Below are 19,301 nucleotides of genomic sequence, written 5' to 3' on the forward strand. Positions count from 1 at the left end.
AATAGGATGTGACCTTGTCTTCTTGTATTAAAGAAAAAAGTAAAAGAAAGATAAAGAAAAAGTGAAAGGTCCGTGCCATTTACTATCACCGAGAAAGTAGAATAATACTAGTAACGTTCACCAATTCACGAGAACTTTCCAAGCACTTTCTCCCTCTCCCCTGCATCCAAACCCTAACCGTATACCGGGAGCTTTGTTCACACCGCTCCATTCGAATCATACTCATGTGCCCACCACAAGTGTGACGTTCTGCACCGACAGACGGAGGATGAAGGTAGTTTTTACTTTTAACGTTTGGGGTATGTTTACTTTTGTTTATTCGGGCAGCCCGAGGTAGAGCCGCTTCCTTATCTGACAACGCTCCATTGGGAATGGAGACTGAGCAATCATTGGAAGCCACAGACAGCTGGCGGAGGCACCACGTGTCTTGTCATGAATCCTGAGCGCGCGCAGTCTCTCGCCAATTTTGGCAGCGAAGTTGATACCCTCGAATACCACGCCTAACTCCAGGTATGTTATATCCGGGTTTTAATTTGTGTGTGGGGGAGTAAGGGTAACTGGTGAGTGAGCAGGAATGACGATTCCAACCATTTATTCGGGTAACGAATAGTTATTTATTTGAATAGTTTATTGTGTAAATTAGTTGGTATTGAATGGTGGTTATATCAAAACACCAACATATATATATTTCAGTCTCTTTTGCTATTACTTTAGCTTCTTTTAATGCAAGCACAATAGATTGATGTTCAAATTTTTTTGCATCAATTTAATTTTCTTTTTTTAGTTTTTAATCTTTTTATCCTACTTGTGGTAGAGCTCAATGTTTATGCCTTTATTTATTTATTTTTCTTTGAATTATATTATTTATATTCCGAAAATAAAAATAAAACATTACTAATGTTTAAAAAATTAGATAAAGTTCTTGGTTCAAAAACTAGTTTTAAGTGTGTCTTTAAATGAGCATTTAAAATGAAAAATCTAAATCTATGATATCACTCATATAAATGTTTGTTAAAAATTTTAATTTAAAATATTTGCAATAATAATGTATTCTTGAATTCTTTATATATGATAGATGCAATTTCATCTTTTACAATGAAGAGTTTATTCTAAATTTCAAAAAATAACTCACGTTTCATGTTTATTTTATTTTTTAAATTATTAAATTATTTATTTATTTCTATAATTAATAAGTATTTTATAAAATATTTTTTATATATTATATTATTTTATGTAAATTTTTTCATGATTTTCAAGTATAAATAAGATTGTAAATGGCACTCAAAACTTATGACATTATTTTATTGTGTGTGTATATTATTTCAAAATTTAATTCAAAAATACTCTTTTCTATTTTGAGTGATTCTTATATATTTTAAAGATGAAGTATTATTACTTGTTCTTTAAGATTTGTATCATTTTTCAATTGTAAGATATTTTAGATACAACAAGAGTTTAGAATTAATCTCAAAGAATTCTATAGTTGCATTAAATAAGAAAAAGAATTAAATATTTTATGAAATTATATGATATTTTTTTATGTTTAAAAACTCTTCATATTGGTTTTATAAAGTTTTCCAAACATTATTTATATTAGAACAATTATAATCATCTATTTCTATTGTTACTATCAACAATCTTCAAATCTCAAGCCCTTCTATACTTGTGATAGTAGATCACTTCATTAAAATGATACATTTTATACGTTGTACAATAACTATCATAGATGAAGAAACAATTAGATTATTTTTTTTGAAAACATCAATTATTACCATGGATTGTCAAGAAACATTATATTAGATAGAAGGACCTAATTTATATCTAAGTTTTGAAGAATTCTTTTTAAACTATTGAAGATAGAGATAAAACTCTCTTTGAGTTTTTATGCCCAAATTAATGGATAAATATAACATAAGAATCAAGTTTTGGAGCAATATTTGAGATGTATCATCAATTACTATTAGAATGATTAAAAAACCTTTTTGCCATTGGTAGAATTTTCCTATTATAACATGATATTTTTTTCTATTCAAAAATCACTTTTTATGCTAATTATGGTTATCATTCAAAATTTGATATTTTTAACTTTTAAAAGTTAATAATCCTGCAACAAATGATTTCACATATTGCTTATCAAAATTATATGTAGCAATAAAGGCACAATTAAAAAAAAGCTTAAGAAGAAGAAATGATTAATATAAATATCTATTACAAAAAACAACCTTCAATTTTATGTTGGAAACAATATATAGTTACTTTTTTGTAATATCAAGATTGTTTTCTCCTAAAACAAGTTGGATTACAGTAAACTTAGACTATTTTCTATTTAAGAATAAATCAAACTTATTACATATCAATTATATCTATCAAAGTCTATAAAGATCCATTTAATGTTCCATGTATCTTTTCTTAAACCATACAAGACAATGAATATACTTTAAAAAAAATACCACCTTGTCCTATAGAAGTAGACAACAATAAAAAAAAAGAAAAAAAAAAGAGGTTTTAGAACTAAGGCCATGTGAAAATATATATATATATATTTTTTGTACTTTGATATAGATATGATATTAGTAAACATACATGAGAGCCATCTAAGTATCTTAAAAATAAAATTAAAAAAATTGATACTTTTTATAGAAAATATCTATCAAAATTAAAAGAAAGGATAAAAATATACTTTGCTATAAAACAAAGCATATTCAAAAAATATTGCATTCTATCTTCTATCTTTAATTGTGGTTTTTTTTTATCTTTTTAAGCTTAAGAAGATAAAGAATTAACAAACAACAAATTAATTTAAGAACTATCTTTTGCTAAATTATTGCATGAACCATTGAAATTGTCACAACTTTCAAAATGATGTAATAGAAATAAAGATCTTTAAAAATAACATATTTTTCTTTAAATAGATAATAAAATATAATGCATTTGATATAACAACCTTTGAAAAGACTCATGATGTGTGGTAATATATTTAAAAGTAGAAACCACTTTTAATGGTATTTTAAATATTTTATTAGAAAAAGTTATAAAAGCTCTAACAATGATCAAATAACAAGGCAATCTTCTTACTTTGATATGAGATTTTATTGATTGTTGAAGACAACCTATTAACTACCTTTGAAAAGAATAAGATAAAATAAAATATGTGGCTAATTTGATTTGGAGCATCTTAGACTTCTTCAACATGTGATTGTTGCTATTTGTAAAAAATATTTCTACAAAAGAGTATAATACTACAAATATAAAAACATTGGCAAGATAAAAAGAATTAAAAAGAAAAAAGCAGAAGTAAATAAATTTAAAAATACTTTATGAAAAAGATTTTTAGAAATTTAACTTTTAAAGTATTTATAAGTGATTGATAGGTTGAAAATTTAGCTAATGATTTGGCCACACCCTGCATGAAATAAGATCGGCCTATCTCAAGAATCTAAGACCATTCCAATTCACAATAATTTAAAACCTCATTACAAAGTAGGACAAATTGAACTAGAATAAAATTGAAGAAAACTAAATAAAATAAGACATAAAAGATAAAATAGAGCAAAAAAAAAATTAGAATAGAATAGAATTGAACTGAATAAGAAGATGCAAAACCAAATTTTATTAAGAGAAAAGGTCCAAAGCCATACCTAACCAGATGCCCTAAAAGACCCGAGCCAGTCATATTTATACTTTGTTCTATTACCTTGGACTTTCTAGAATATTCTTAGATAATGGATCTCACTTAGATAACCGCCCTAACTTCTTTTTAGAAGGTTCTATGGTGGACTCTACTTAGATAACTATCCTAAGCTCTTTTTAGAAGGTTCTATGGTAGATCCTATCTAAATAACCATCCTAAGCTCTTTCAAGAATGTTCCATGGTGGATCATATATAATCCATTTAACCTAATCCCAATTCTAGAAACTTCCATAACTTCTTAAATATGGTTCCAACTATCTATTCTTATGTATCAACAATACAAATATCTTATCTATACCATGTTATAATTAATCCTCCTCTACTAATGAAGAATGTCTTTGTTTTGCTCTCGATGGTATTTCTAAATTACTTCTTGGCAATGAATGAAGTTTTATGTAGGTTTTCACCTTGCATCATAGATGGAATATCCTTTCCAAAGAACTTTGTATTGAAGTTGTAGATGTCTATTGCCATAACAAAGGTAGGGATGATCTAAAATATTCTCTACTTGATATTCTTATTGATCATCAACTACAACTAGTAGTAGTGGTAATTGATGTCGATCTGAAAAACACTTTGGCTTGATATGAAATTCCTTCAATTATGAATACATGGAAGACTGGATGGATCCAAATATGTGGCGGAAGCTCAAGGTGGTATGCGACATCAAAAATCACTACAAAAATACAGAAAGGTCCAAACCATTGAGGTGCTAGTTCACAAATTTGAGTTGATGTAGTAAGTAGCAAGTTAACAATAGAAAATAACACTTCATCATCCTTCAAAAAGGACTTATATTGCCGATGGTTATCCGCATACTTCTTTTTTCAATTCTATATAATAAAGAGGGGATGTTGTACATCTTGTAAGGTCGTTGTAAGCTATTGTATAAACTCATCTATTGTCAGGTTATTGGTGTTGATGGAAAAATAGAGAGTTGTTGGCATAATTAGATGTTGATTAGCATTAAGAAAAAATGGTGAATGATTCGTACTTGCTTAAATATTATCATTATAAGAAAACTCCAAAGATGTCAAATATTCATCTCAATCATAATAATGAACTACCATGAATGCTTGTAGTATATCTTCTAAAGTCCAATTTGTACACTCTATTTATCTATCTATTTAAGGATAGAAGGTTATAGATATGGCAAATTATGTACTTAGTAGCTTGGACAAGGCTTGCCAAAAACTTTGTGTGAAGCATGGATCCTGATCTGAAACAATGACATAAGGTAATCTATGGTAATAAAAGACAATATTGAAGAAGATAAAGTCTAGCATAGAAAGTCTTATTGAAGGATTGCTCTAATAACAAAGTCAAAAACATCAATGTCAAGTGTACAAGGAAGGCTGAGATCATATAGTTGCAATATTAGAGCAATAATGAGTGCTTCTTTCAATCTACTTAAGGTGCTTTGCTGGTCTAGTTTTCATTCAAATAGAGCACCCTTCCTTAATAAGTTTGTCAATGAGGTAGCAATGTATACAATTTACCAAACAAAACAACGATAATATCCAACAAGAGCTAAAAATGAGTAGACTTCAGAAATATCTTTAGGAGTTGGCCAATTCTCTAATAATTTTACCTTATCTTGCTCCATGCGCATACCTTTAAAAGATATCATATGTCCCAAAAAAGTATCTTTTGACTTCCAAAGTTCACATTTTGATTGCTTGCAATAGAAGCGACTATCTTGTAGCTGATACAACACTTCTCATAGGTGTTGCTCATGTTTTTTAGGAATTTTACTATACACGTGGATATCATCAATGAAGACAATTACATACTTGTCCAAAAGGTTCTAAAACAATATGTTCATGTGACCTATGAAAGAGATTAGAGCATTAATAAAGCTAAGAGGTAAACTAAGCCATTCAAAATATCCATAGGACATACAAAATGCCATCTTTTTTATATCTTCTCTTACAATAGATATCTATTAATAGCCACTCCAAAGATCCAATTTACTAAAGATAGTCACATCTTAAAGTTGATCAAAAAGATCATCCATATATAGAAGTGGATATACATTCTTAATAGTCTGCTTATTAAGGCCTTGATAGTCAATGCAAAGTTGAAGTCCACCATCTTTTTTGGGTGCAAAGAATACATGTGTTCTCCATGGTGATGTGCTTTTTCAAATGAAGCCCTTCTTCAAGAGTTTGTCTAATGTCTTTCATAGCTCTTTAAGTTTATTTGATGTTAGGCAATAAATTAGCCAACTTGTTGATTTGGTTCCAATCAATAGTTCTATTTGAAAAGGTGCACCTTGATTAGCAAGCATGCTACTAGGTAGGTTGGTTGGAAAGACATCTCAATATTCTTATATGAGTTGCTCTATCCATTCTATTCTTTTGGCTATCTTTTCTACCATTGATGAAAGATTTGGAACCACTATATATACTAGCTACTTATGCTGTATTTGCGTCTTCATAAAAGTCATTTCTACAAATAATTCTTTAATTGTAGATTTTTTTTTTTTTTTCTTCACTCAATACAGAGGTACAAAAATTTACCTTGGGTCCATCCTCTTTGAAGGAGATTGTCCTTGCTATCCAATCAATTTACTTATTTTCCACCTTTAACCATGTTATATTAAAAATAACATCATATTTTAGCTTTGTTACCTTGAATCTCTCTCTTAAAACATAGGTGTTAGTCAACCTCAAGGTTTCTTCTTTGTATATCTCACTCAATATGCTCTCTTAGCTATGTACAAGGTATATACTTTCTCCTCTAATTACCTAAGTTTTAATCCTAAGTTAATCGATAATTTCAATTGAGATGTAATTTTTTGTAGAGCCAAAACTTTCAAGTACTTTACATGGTTCTTCTCTTAGTAGTCTCGTTAGATGCACCAGCCGACTCTTATTATAGTTATCTAAGACCATGCCATTTGTCTCTAAGAGATAGTATTTATCTCTATTATTGGCCCTTAGCTTCTTTACTAAGGAGTCTCATTTCCTTGCTCTGTCTCATTATCGACTTAATGAATCTTGAGACTGTGAACACACCTTATTTTTTTGGTGCTTGAATTTTGACTTTTTAGATAACTTTTGATATGATGGCCTGACTCCCAATAATAGAAACATAATTCCTTTTACACCAATATTTATCATCTTTGTGGTGTCAATGATCCTTGTAGGGCATCAATCTCCATTGGCATTGGTTGTTGTGCCATAGTATTAGATAACAACATAGAACTTTGTACTATAGATTGTACTCTATAATTTTTGAAATCTATAGCATCAACCCTCTTTGCAATCCTAATTTCTTCTTCAAATGTTTATGGATCCTTTAGTTCCACATTTCACTAGATCTTAGGTTTCAAACCTCGTAAGAATCAATCCATCAACTTTACCTCCAAAACATTATCAATTTAAAGACATAGGAACTTAAATTGAACATACAATCTTGCATCGACCTAGATTATGTAAGATTTGCCAACTGATTCTGTATTATCTTCTCTGCATTGATGTGCCAAAATTGATTTCTAAACAAACTGTCAAACTCCTCCCAATCACAAAATCCACCTTACGCTCTATAGCTTTGAACTTGATGTTGCCACCAAATGGCTGTCGCATCTCTCAAATAGCTGACTGTATATATAATTTTTTTAGTGCTATTTGTCCCAAATAGTTGGAGGTATTTTTGTATGTTAGAGAGCCAGTGACATACATCTTCTTGCCTTGAAGTTCTAAAGTATGTATTAGGCTTACTCAATTTCAGCCTAGTAGATGTCAACTCTTTTAATTGAGGCACTTCTATTTGCTCTTGTAAAGTAGCTATCTGATCTAAGAAGTGTTGTATTTGAGCCTCTATCTAGGATTGCTCCCATGCTATAAATCTCGTACTAAACTCTACTATTGTAATGCCTTCTCACTTCTTGACTCACTTTTAAAGAGTAGCTTGTAGTAGCCTCAATACACTACCCAGTGTAACCACAACAACTGACCTTGATCTATATAATGACTATTAATATACTACCAAAGAACAATCTAGCATTTATTCTAATATTAATAAAATATGACCAATCTATCTTAAGAATCTAAGATCCTTCTAATCCATAGTAATTTAAAACCTCATCACAAAGTAGGACAAATTAGACTAGAAAAAAATTGAATAGAATTAAACAAAATAAGACATAAAAGATAAAATTGAGCAAACAAAACTAAACAAGAAGATACAATACCAAATTTTACTAAGAGAAAAGGTTCGAAGCCATATATCACCAAATGTTCCAAATGGCCCTGGCCAATCTTATTTATACTTTGTTCTACTACCTTAGACTTTCTAGAATATTCTTAGATGATGGATCCGACTTAGATAACCACCTTAACTTCTTTTCAGAAGGTTCTATCATGGACCCTACCTAAATAAGTATCCTAAGTTCTTTCTAGAAGGTTCTATAGTGAACTCCATCTAGATAACCATTCTAAACTCTTTCTAGAATGTTCCACGATGGATCCTATATATTCCACTAATCTAGATCTAATTTTAAAAACTTCCATAACTTCTCACATATAGTTCCAACCATCTATATTTATGTATCAATAATACAAATATCTTATCTATACCTTGTTATACTGCACATATTGACTACTTATTTTATAAGTTGGCTACTTATGCTACAACTTGTCTATGTGGCGCATACATTGAAAACTTGCCTTGAAAGATAGACATACATTTCTTTAAGTTGGACATGTATCAAATGACATATAGAACATTGCCCTATAGCTTTTTTGTTAGATGATATATTTAGAGGCAAGAGTGAGGTCTCTTCATTCTTATCAACAAATTTTTATATTCTTGTCTTAGTTTACTAATCTCTAATCTCTTTCTATTTGATAATAGTCATTCTAGTTTTTGGCTTATATCTATCTTTGACTTGTCTACTTTCTCTTTTTAAGTATTACAAGAATACATTGCTTCTTTTGAATTTTGTCATGATTCATGTTCTTGACACACTCCTATATATACACAATACTATTATCATTATGTAATTATTTTATATTATATAGCCTTATCCATCTCCCAATAATTGTAGATATGTATGTTTATTAAGCCTAATTTTTCTACACCTCCTACAACACTTTCTATTTGTACTTTCTACTAACTAAAATTTGAAAGATCTCCATTAGATGCTTATAGAAAGAAGGAAGGCCATACTTGTGTGTGTAATTTATATATTCACTACATTTTATTTTGTTTGTAAAAGGTTCCATTCATAGAAGATATTATTATGTATATACAAAGGTGCATGGCATGAAGGTGTCTACATACTAAAAGAAAGATGTCCACTTAGTGGTTTAATTTAAAAAAATATATTTTATAGTAATTTAACTTGTATCCAAAGAACTTTTTCAACAATCTTTTTTTCTACATTAGTTTCCACATTAACTTCAAACATTATATATATATATGTATATATATATTCCCCTTATGTACGATATTTTGAAAATCAGAATCAAATCACATATTCATGACCTTTTGCCTTAAATGCATGCATGAACACTCATCAATCACCAAGCAGTAACCTAATTTTCTTAGTAACATTACAGACTTGTGAGAAAGTTACATACACAATACAGTTCACTTTCATTGAGCATGATAAAAGTTTTCAAACTTACTGCAACATTGTTGTGTTGTTGGCTTAGAAATCCAAAAGTAAAAACGATTTTCAAATCTTCCCAGAAAGCACAACAACATTGTAGTCAAGTATGACAAAAGATGGCCTCTTGAAAACAAGCCCCTACAAGGAGAGGCTCACACACACCCACAGGACCCCACTTCTCACCCACAGTGTCAGCCAGTGTCATTCAGGCAACAACAGATGATGTGCACAACTAACCGCAAAACAACAACCTTCATGATAATCCACAGACAAGGTTCCAGTAACCAACAGTAAACAGACCCAAAAGCTGAGCTTGGGAGCAGTTTATCCACCCATTAATAACAAAAGGGTAAACCCACAATTGTGTTTACAGAAAGAAGAAATAAAATATATATATATAAAAAAAAAACACAGAGGTTAATAAAAGGCAAAAACAAAAGAGTAGCGAAGCAGAAGTAGAAGATAAGCAAGGGATTCCAATGAGACCCTTGCTGCCTGGGGGAGGAGGTACAACTGCCGCCGCATTCCGCAGGCGTATTAATTGCCTCATTCTCCAGCTCCAGGTAACTGAGCCATTGAGCAAGCAGACAGGTAACTTACACCCAGTGTGCACAGTTAGGCAGCAGAGAGGGAGGGAGGGGAAGCCTAAAGGCCTTCACGAATTCCCAACACCACTAAACCACCAAGGAAGCAAAAGCAAAAAAAAAAAGCAGAAGACAAAAGCATCCGTCAGTCTTCACTGCAGGCGCACAAGATCAGCAGCAGCAGCTGTAGCATTGAATATAGAACGTCGGATTTGTGTGTGGGGGATATGGGAAGAAGAGCTCATCACCATACTGGACTTGGCTACTTTCTCTCACTTGTAGCTGGCCGTCTCCTCGTACACGACGCTCTCTCTCTCCCACACACAAATCCAGGTCTTTTAATTCTCTACGCTTGTAATGATTCCACCCCTGCTCTGTCAATAACTGTAACATTCTCCCCACCCCCCCCCCCTCCCCGCTGTGATTTTTTTTTAGGGTCAGAGCTTGGCAGGGAATTTATCGATGGTCTTGAGAGGGAGACGAGTTTTGTGACACGGGTGAGTGATGTCGTCGAATTGAAGTAACGCATGAGTTGTTGGGGGGGAGGAGTGTATTCCTTCGGGAACTGTGACGGTCATATGTTACATAACGTTTGAAAACCATGTCCTCGTTTCGGGCAGCTCGCATCGTAGCCCTGTATTGCTTTGGTGGAGATGATGGTGGTGGTGGTGGTGGTGCTGATGATGATGTGGGTGTGTCAGCCGCTGCCAGCTTAACAGAATGCCACTGTGATCATCCTTGTTTGTTTCTTTGGAACCCCGCTTTCCCTCCCCCCTCCCTCCCCACCTTGCTTTGGCCTTCGTCGTCTTGTCCGTGAGATGCACCTGATCTGTAAGCTGGGTAATCATAAGGAACCTGGCTTGCAGGGATCTCAGTGATGAGTTGTTTCCTGTCGATGAAGGTCCTGCTTTTTGTTGTTGCTAGCTTCGTGCAAAATAGTGCTCAAGTGGACATTATCACATGCAGTCGCGATGGGTGATGGTGTTCCGATTGGAGCGGCTTGACCACCTGGTGTGTTGTGGCGACCTTGTCTCCTTCTCTCCCCCTCTGGACTCGCAAAAGTGGTTGCGATGCGAGCTTGAGCTTAGCAGGGTAGATAGATTAGCAACCTCCTAATTCACAGGTGCTCGCTGGGAGTAATCTCTCGGAAGCGCCGCTACCATCATCGTTTTTTTCAGTCTCTTGAAGTTGCGAAGGCTTTAGTTTTAGTTTTCGTTTTGTTTTTTTTGTGTTATTTCCCCCGCCTATCTAGCTGAATGCACGGTACTGTTGGAGATTGTCTCGAAGTTGCAACTATCCGATGACTGCTGTTAACTCTACAGCCACAATTAGTTGTACATCATACCCGGCTGACTGATAGCGGAATCAACTTGATGCGAGTAATGAAAGCTCTTGAAATTGAGAATAATCCATCGAGGCTTATGTAATCCTCGCCATTTTCCACTGGCCGTCCGTGCTCCCCTCCTACCCGAGATTGGTGCTCCAGTGTGAGCATCTGCAATGGCGGTGTGCTGGAGATTTGTCATGGTGCTCTTGCTCACTCTGGCATCACTTGTTGCTCCCAGCCAACCCCTATTCCAACCCCCAGCAGGTATGCATGCGCTCTCCACCATCCCATGTTGTCTCCTCTCACAGTCAAAGATCATTGTTAGATTCTGCTTGCTATCCTGAGCCTGATAGAATTGGCATTATCGTGAAGTGTAGTCGGCGCTCAACGATGAGTGTGGCATCACGCCAGTGCAAGGTAGTGATTCGACCACTTTGCAATGCAGCGAACGTCGTCAAGTGGAGCCATGGATAACGCCTCATGTGTAGAGTCTAAGCCTAGGCTTGGTCACAGATTCAGAGAACAAAGTGGGGGGGGGGGACTGATAAGAATCAAATTCTCGTAATCTGCTTGATGTTGCTTTGTGGTTGCTCGCTCTGATAGCAGGGCCTTACCAAATGCTGAGGGGAGACCTGAGAACCTCAAGTGCTGTGATCGAGAACCAAATCCCTCTTGACGTATGACCCTTCATCACCACCTGTTTCGCATCGAACTCGAATTTGAGTTGCGTGAGTTTTTGAATTGCTGTTTTTCTGGAAGGTCGCTAGAGGTGTAAATTTTGCATGTGGGCACTTGAAAACATTTCCTGTCATTCCGCGCAGGGCCCAGCTGGCTCTGATGTGGAGCAGAGCTGGAACGTCCCTGTGGGCCGACGAGGTCGGTTCCGCAGGCTTGTTCAAAGGGGTGGTCAAGTAGATTGCGACTTACAGCTGAAGTGCCAACGTCGCAAGGGAAGGGAAACTCACAACACGCTGGATGACGACCGAGAGAGATCACGAATCCACGAAACCCTCGCCAAGTACCGACTGCCACCGACGAGACACATGGCACACCTCAATTCCGACCGAATGGTTCCGACGGGACCCAACCCACTGCACAACAGCAACAGGTCGCAGATCGCATTCCCTTGAGAGCTCAATCCACCACCGCGCACATCCAATCGATTTGTCCGAGAGGGCTCTTCCTCTTGACATCACTCGTCGATCGCCGATCAACCCTAATTCATCACACGACAACCCACTACGGACATTGTTCACCGCCGGCCTGCAAGTCACGTCACACGGGTCGAAAATTTGAAGGGAAAATCACCAGCGCGACAGAGATTGGAATCGAGAAGTAAAAAGGAAAGGTGGGTGCGGCTCAACGAGGAAGTTTGTTTTTGCGACGATTCTCATCGTCACACGCGATACAGCACTGATCGTGCTCCGTGTCGTGATCGAGCTCAAGAGAGTGATCGGCCACTCGAGCTCGCATCGGATTCCGGTCAAATGTACATTACTGAGTGCCGCTTTATCCATCATCTATGAATATATTGGCTATGAAATTTTGCACCCCACTCACGCCATAGCCCACAATTGCTTGCTTGATGTTTCTTACCGCGAGTAATACTTCGAGTCGAATGCGCACGAGACAACACACGTTTTGATGTGCGATGCAAATGCTGCCCCACTCTTCGATGATCCTCTGCAATAGTCGGTAGAATTAGGGTTTTTCGAAGCCTTTACTAACTCTAATTAGGGTGGGTTTTATTTTTTGGGCTTCATTTTCTATGTGGATGTGCATTGAGCGTTGAAATGATTTGAAAAGTAGGTTAATGAAACAGAACAATCATTTTTTGTACCGTAATTCTCTTTCATGCTTTTGGGTGTTACTCCTTCAACTCCAACACCTTTAATCTACTCTTAACTTCGTCTCTTTGTTGAAAGGTCCTGGCATAGCATTTTTTTATTTATTTTTTCTTATCCGTTTGCTTGTATGAGTTCAATGATTTGACCATTTGGAGTTTAGTAGAGGTTCTTAATTTGGTTGATATAAATTGATATAGTTACATGTTTTGTAGAAATTAGACTGTGGATAGTTGATGTTTGGAAAAATTATTAATTGTAATCTTGTCCGTTACACTTGATGATATAGGTTCAAATCATTACTAAGTAGAGAAAAGTAGAACGTATAAGAATAAATTCTATCATACCAAAGATGTTGATTTTTCTTTATTGATTTTGGAATTGAATTATGACATTATAAATTAATTATGAATAAAATTAAATCAAAATATTACCAAATATTGATAGAGTTTTGATTTTAGGTTGTTTGATAATATTTTAGCATCAGATTCTTTGTAATAAATAATAATTGATTAAATATACATATTTACATAGTAGAAAATATCAATATTTTGGATAAAATGTATTATATTTTAATGAGTTTATAAACATTGTAATCTCAAAAAACATACAATTAAGTTCAACAAACATGCATTTTTATTCATCATCACTTGATCATCTCATATATAAAGGCATATATATATATATATATATATATATCCAATTCAACTATAATTTTATTTATTATCATTTGATTTACAAAGGAAATAATAAGAATAGATATTATCTAACATAGTGGTATTTTATCATCAAAATAGATGTCTAATAGTGCTTATAATTACTTGATGTAATGTTGCACAATCTTGCATCTTGAATGGACACTTTGGTGTGTAAGAAAGTATGTGTGTTTAGGTGAGATGAAAATAAGACTCAATTTCTATAGGGTGTGATTGGTTGGAGTTGAAAAGCCTCCCTATCTTAGCTTTATTATTGGAAAAATTAGTCATGAAGCTATGAAACAAAATCACATGATTAAATGTTTTTTTTTTTTTTTTTTTTTTTTTTTTTTTTCCTGAATAGTATAATTAGTGTTGTTCCTTTGATAGGCTAATCTAAAGAAATAGTTTTCAAGAAAAAGATGAAAATTATTTTAGAAATTTCTTAAATATTCATTAAGATTTTTAAAAATCTATTTTTTTGTTGTTATAATTGTAAGAATCGACATATTATTTTTTATATTTAGAATCATAACAAAAAAAAAAAAAAAAAAAAAAAATCATGCCATGGCCTCTTTTCACTTTATACTATCTCTAAAAGCCAAGATTTCTAATTTTTTTTTTTTTTTTTTTTTTTTTTCACTAAGCAAGGAAATTTTGTAAGGTTTTTAGACCGTGTCTTTTCAAGTGGATTTTCATTTATAAAAATTCTTTAAGTTGTTAGTTAAATACCAAAACAACAACTTAATATATGTATTATTGGCTATGAATCAAATAAAAATAAATTATTATTTTATATATTTATAAAATTAATAATCTTTTATAACATATTATAATTCTTAAGTTCATTGATATTGTAATTTTACTTTGAATTATATTATATTCTTAAAATTACTAATCAACTGATTATTTAAAATTTAACCTAATTATTATTATTATTATTATTATTATTAGTAATATTTTATAAAAATATTTAGTCGAATGTTAATATATGATCTTATTTATAGCACATATAAAGAGCATAGCAAAACTTCACCTACTAAAATAAAAATAAATATAGTGATTAAATTATTGGATTCTAAAAGCTACAAAAGAAATAATATGTTTAAGTAAAAATATTTCTAAAAATAATCAATTAATGTACTTAAAATATATTCCACTCTATGCACATATATTAATTTTTAAACAATATGATAAAGAATTTTAGAATTATATCATAATTTGATACATGTAAAACATACAAATGTATATTATAAGTGAATAAATTCTTTCTTATGCAAGCCAAGTAAAAATAGATTTTATTAAAAAAAATATCATAATATTGCAAAAGCTTCTGAAAAGAGACTTGTTAGCAAATGCACTTATTTGTTAACATATAAATCCATCAATGATGTAATTAAGCATTGCAAATATTTTTCAATTTGCTTGAATTTACTAGAAGTTTCATCCAAATAATGATGAATACTCTAAACTCATGGCTTGAGTTAAAAAACAAACAACTATACCAAGCCACCATACCTTGCAATAAGAGGGACCATAAATTGGAATCAACTAACATCAAAAAGTGAATTGGAATGTTTTAATGACAATAGAAAGAATAATATTATTAAAGAGAAATTTAGTTTCCTAGAAAAACTTGCAAAATAAATAAATAAACAAACAACTTAGGCAAAGAAATCACCAAACAAAAAATCTACAAAGTGAAGAGAATGATGGAGAGAGGCAAACAGCCCACTACGCTCCTTGAAAATGGTCTTCATTGGTAGTGACTTGGACCTACTTTGGAATTAACTTTGAAGCAGCAAGGAAAGCAATGGTGGAGGTGTACACAAAAACAAATAAAAACAAAGAAAAAGAAACAAATAAAAAACACACTCATACACACATACACACACACTTCCCGCCGGGAAAGGCAAAAGAGGAAGAATGAGGCGCCTGCAGAAAGTGAGGTCATTCAAAGAACTCGACGGCAACAAAAACGGAGAAAGGACGAGTGCATACTTCGAAAAAACATCAATTAGCCCACCTTCTCAAAATTCACACCTTTTGAAAAGTAGACAAAGCTTGGCTCTTCACAACCTTCAGCAATCTCACTCGACCTTCCCGGTCATCTTCTTCGCTCAAGACTCTCGCAAGATCAAGCTCATAAGTTCAGTTGAAAGATCAAGTGCATCATCCTTTCCAAGCCGCACCTTACAGATCGCCTTGTTCTATTACCACAATCGGAACCAAAAATATGTATCATGAACTTGGTCATGAACTATTTTCATAGGTTGTGTTTTTCACCACCGCAATCACAATCGCAGTGACGTCGTGGACTCCAGTCGGGCGTTCATAGAGAAAAAGGCCTTCAGGCAGTGTATCACGGACGAGGATTTCGGAATGCAGATACGATTATTCTACAACTCCATGATTGAATCTTTCAAAAGGAACATGATCATCGCACCCTAGGGTTTTTTTGGATAGCCTTTCACGACTGCTTCGTGGGGGTAAGCGATGGAAACGGACTCTTGGGTGCTGTAACCTTTCGAGCAAGCTCTGGATCTTCGCAACATCAGAACCTCATTTCGTAGACAGTAGACGCCGCAACTTCATTGTGCTCTGAAACGGCCGTTTCCCTCATGTTTTGCGCACTCAGGGCTGCGATGGTTCCATTCTGCTACGTGGATCCAACACAGAGCAAGCACTTCAATTCAACTGGAGACTCCAAGCTTCCAGGCCGTCGACGCCGCCAAACAAGCTGTGAAGAAAGCCTTTCCTAGCATTGACTGCCCCGCTGATGACTTGCGAATTCGACGCCCGTGACTCAGTTGTACTGCTAATTTACCATGCTCCATGTCAACAAGTCGACTGCAGCTCTCATTCACATCAAAGTCGCTCTCGGAATCTCTCCTGCGTGCCGGTCACGCCCATGCTCAAAATCGCCAGACATGAGCGTGCAGGCTGGAGGGTACAGATTGCACTTGTGCGGTGGTCGCCGTGATGGCTCGGTTTCCATCCACACAGAAACCTGCCTTCTCCAAATACGACCATCCCCGAAAGCTTCGAAATATTCCAGAGTAAAGTCTGGAACGAAGTGCAGATGGTCACGCTTTCAAGAGAATCAAGCGAGAGCGCAGTGCATCACATTCGACTAACACCACGTCCAGGCATCTCCTGTCATCCCAACTCTGGCTCCCTGCTTCGCAGCGTTCCTGCAGGGGACGGTACCACGAGTCACGACTCTAGATCGATGTTGGCATGGATTTTACCCCCATGTCGATTCAACACCCACTATCGTCCGAGGACCAGGCATGCGTTCAAGAGCGGATCCTCGAAGGCGATGGTGGCGATGAGCCAGAGTGATGTGTGTGCAGGGCAACGATGGCGAGCTCATGCGTCAGATCGGCGAAGAGAAACAAGCACAAGATGGTGTAGGAGTACTTTCTGCAACAAGTGGACGTTTGTTTCGATCAGCATGAGTATTTATTCGAGGAAACTGGCGGGAAAACGTCGCCTTTATCTAATTATCTGATCGAAACGACCAAGCTGTGCTGAATCTGAACCTGGAAACACACACATTTCTCTGCAAAATCGAGGCTTCCTATAATTGGAGAGAAATGCCGACTCTGGTCATAGAATTATTCTGGTGGTCGATTTCGATGTCGTAGCGTGCAGTTCATCTAGTGCTGGAGCCTATTCAAAAAATAATTTGTATAAAAAATTAATTCATTTGTTTAGAAGGTTTTTTTGTGCTCAACATTGCAGGTTTCTAATATTTACGTATTGATATTGCAACTTTAAAAAACCACCACAAGAGTTGTTAATAAGTTGCTCTCAAAGTAGAAGAATTCTTCCTGTGACTAAGAGAACAGGTTCTCTTCTAATTCTATTTAGATGCAGAAGTACTAAGTGTGATTATCTTGCCTCGACTATCAACACAATACAATAATGTGCTCACCAATACACTCGGTTATTCGTCGATAATTAAGTAAATAAGGAGGTAATTCAGAAGTTGCATTATATTCAGAACAGAAAGGGTGTTGTCTTTTGTTTGGGGTTGTTTGGGATTCAAATATTTCGCTAAAAATTCAAAAAAAGAATCAAGAAAACTACCTTTAATTGTCTGGTTTTAATTCCAGAAATAAAAGCCTTTTACATTTGGTGTTTTAAGATTTAGAGGATTGATCTTGTATTTTAAGAATTCAAATGTCTGGAGGTAGAAAAAAATATCATTTGCAAAATTACATTATTTATAAGTATATTACTATGAAAATATACTTGATTTTATAAATATATACACATACATACATACATACATACATACATACATACATACAAATATAGTTTAGCATAAAAATTGTTTTATATTATTATTGTTAAAAAAAATCACCTAATCGTTTTAACTTACACTTTCAAATTGTAACAATAGATTATTGAATGTAATGTGCATATATATATATATATATATATATAAATTTAGGAGAATGATAAAGCAATCCAAATTTTTACCAAAGCAACCTATCCTATCTTAACCACCATTGCATCTTTGCAGCTTCCATCCCTATTCTCAACCATACTCCATTCCCAAGTATTGTCCATGTTTCCAATGTTTTTCTCATTTTTAGTACCCCCCCCCCCCCCCCGTCCCTCTAATTCTTATAACTAACTCGACCTCCCACCTTCCATCTTCATTTCAATAATATCACTAATTTGACTCAAAATTCATGGCAGCTTAGCAAAGCTATAAAATTTAGATCCAACAATTAAACCAAAGCATACAAATTATAAGCAAAAATTCATAAATTTATCCAATTGTAATTATTCAACGCTGTTGATGAACTATGGATCATAAGCAACATAAGACTTTTATATCTTAATCACTTTATTGACACCAACTTGTTTGTGATATAAATTTTGATAAACAAAAGCTTTGATTTCTCAAACAGGAACAACATGGATTTCTTCAACATGTGGAATATGGATTTCAAAGGGAATATGGATCTGTTAAGCTCTTTTGTTTGTTATTTCTATAACTAAGCTCCCTTCAAGATGAAGAACAAATAAAAGAAGAAGTTAATTTTAAATCCACTACTCACTACAACTTAGATTTAGAGCATTTTTCTATGTATAGCTTATCAATATGTATACAAATTTCTTTTTAGTTGTTTATGAATATTAACATAGCACAACATGCTTTGAGTTTAGTTCCAATATTTTGCACTATAAAATATGTCTTTGAGTCAAATACTTTTATTTTTATATATTTGTAGCATTTGGTTCTTTCAACTTGATTGGAGTTATAATATTAAAAATAAAGAAAATATTTGGTTTGAGAGGCAAAATTTGGGTTAATTGTAAAGAAAGTGACATCAAATAATCACAAAAAATAGATGGCTAAGAAAGATAAAATTTGAATGTTGTTGATAGTTTGAACTGAATTTTGGAAATTGTAATGTATTTGTAATCTTTCTACACATATTTCATTCAAGCTTATGTTACAATTGACTTTTCAATTTTTATTCATTTTTTTGAACAAATTTTTATAGAAAAGAATATGA

The 19,301-nt window shown here is 33.9% G+C and overlaps 1 protein-coding gene across 1 annotated transcript; it reads left to right on the top strand.

The window, feature by feature from the left end:
• Nucleotides 1–10,816: 10,816 nt before the first annotated feature.
• On the top strand, nt 10,817–13,067 carry LOC112279694 (uncharacterized). The gene is made up of 3 exons (XM_024514370.3): nt 10,817–11,486; nt 11,829–11,899; nt 12,044–13,067. Exons 1-3 carry the CDS (start codon nt 11,396–11,398, stop codon nt 12,350–12,352), a joined length of 471 nt encoding a protein of 156 aa, XP_024370138.1. The 5' UTR covers nt 10,817–11,395; the 3' UTR covers nt 12,353–13,067.
• Nucleotides 13,068–19,301: the final 6,234 nt, after the last annotated feature.

Source organism: Physcomitrium patens, chromosome 3, assembly GCF_059467195.1.
Source record: "Physcomitrium patens ecotype Gransden chromosome 3, ASM5946719v1, whole genome shotgun sequence".
Taxonomy (NCBI): domain Eukaryota; kingdom Viridiplantae; phylum Streptophyta; class Bryopsida; order Funariales; family Funariaceae; genus Physcomitrium; species Physcomitrium patens.

Bases quoted from the DNA above. Each gene is read 5' to 3' on its own strand.
- LOC112279694 (XM_024514370.3), top strand. From the start codon at position 11,396: ATGGCGGTGTGCTGGAGATTTGTCATGGTGCTCTTGCTCACTCTGGCA. The intron at 11,487-11,828 runs GTATGCATGCGC...CTCTGATAGCAG, and splicing joins CCTATTCCAACCCCCAGCAG to GGCCTTACCAAATGCTGAGG. The intron at 11,900-12,043 runs GTATGACCCTTC...CATTCCGCGCAG, and splicing joins AGAACCAAATCCCTCTTGAC to GGCCCAGCTGGCTCTGATGT.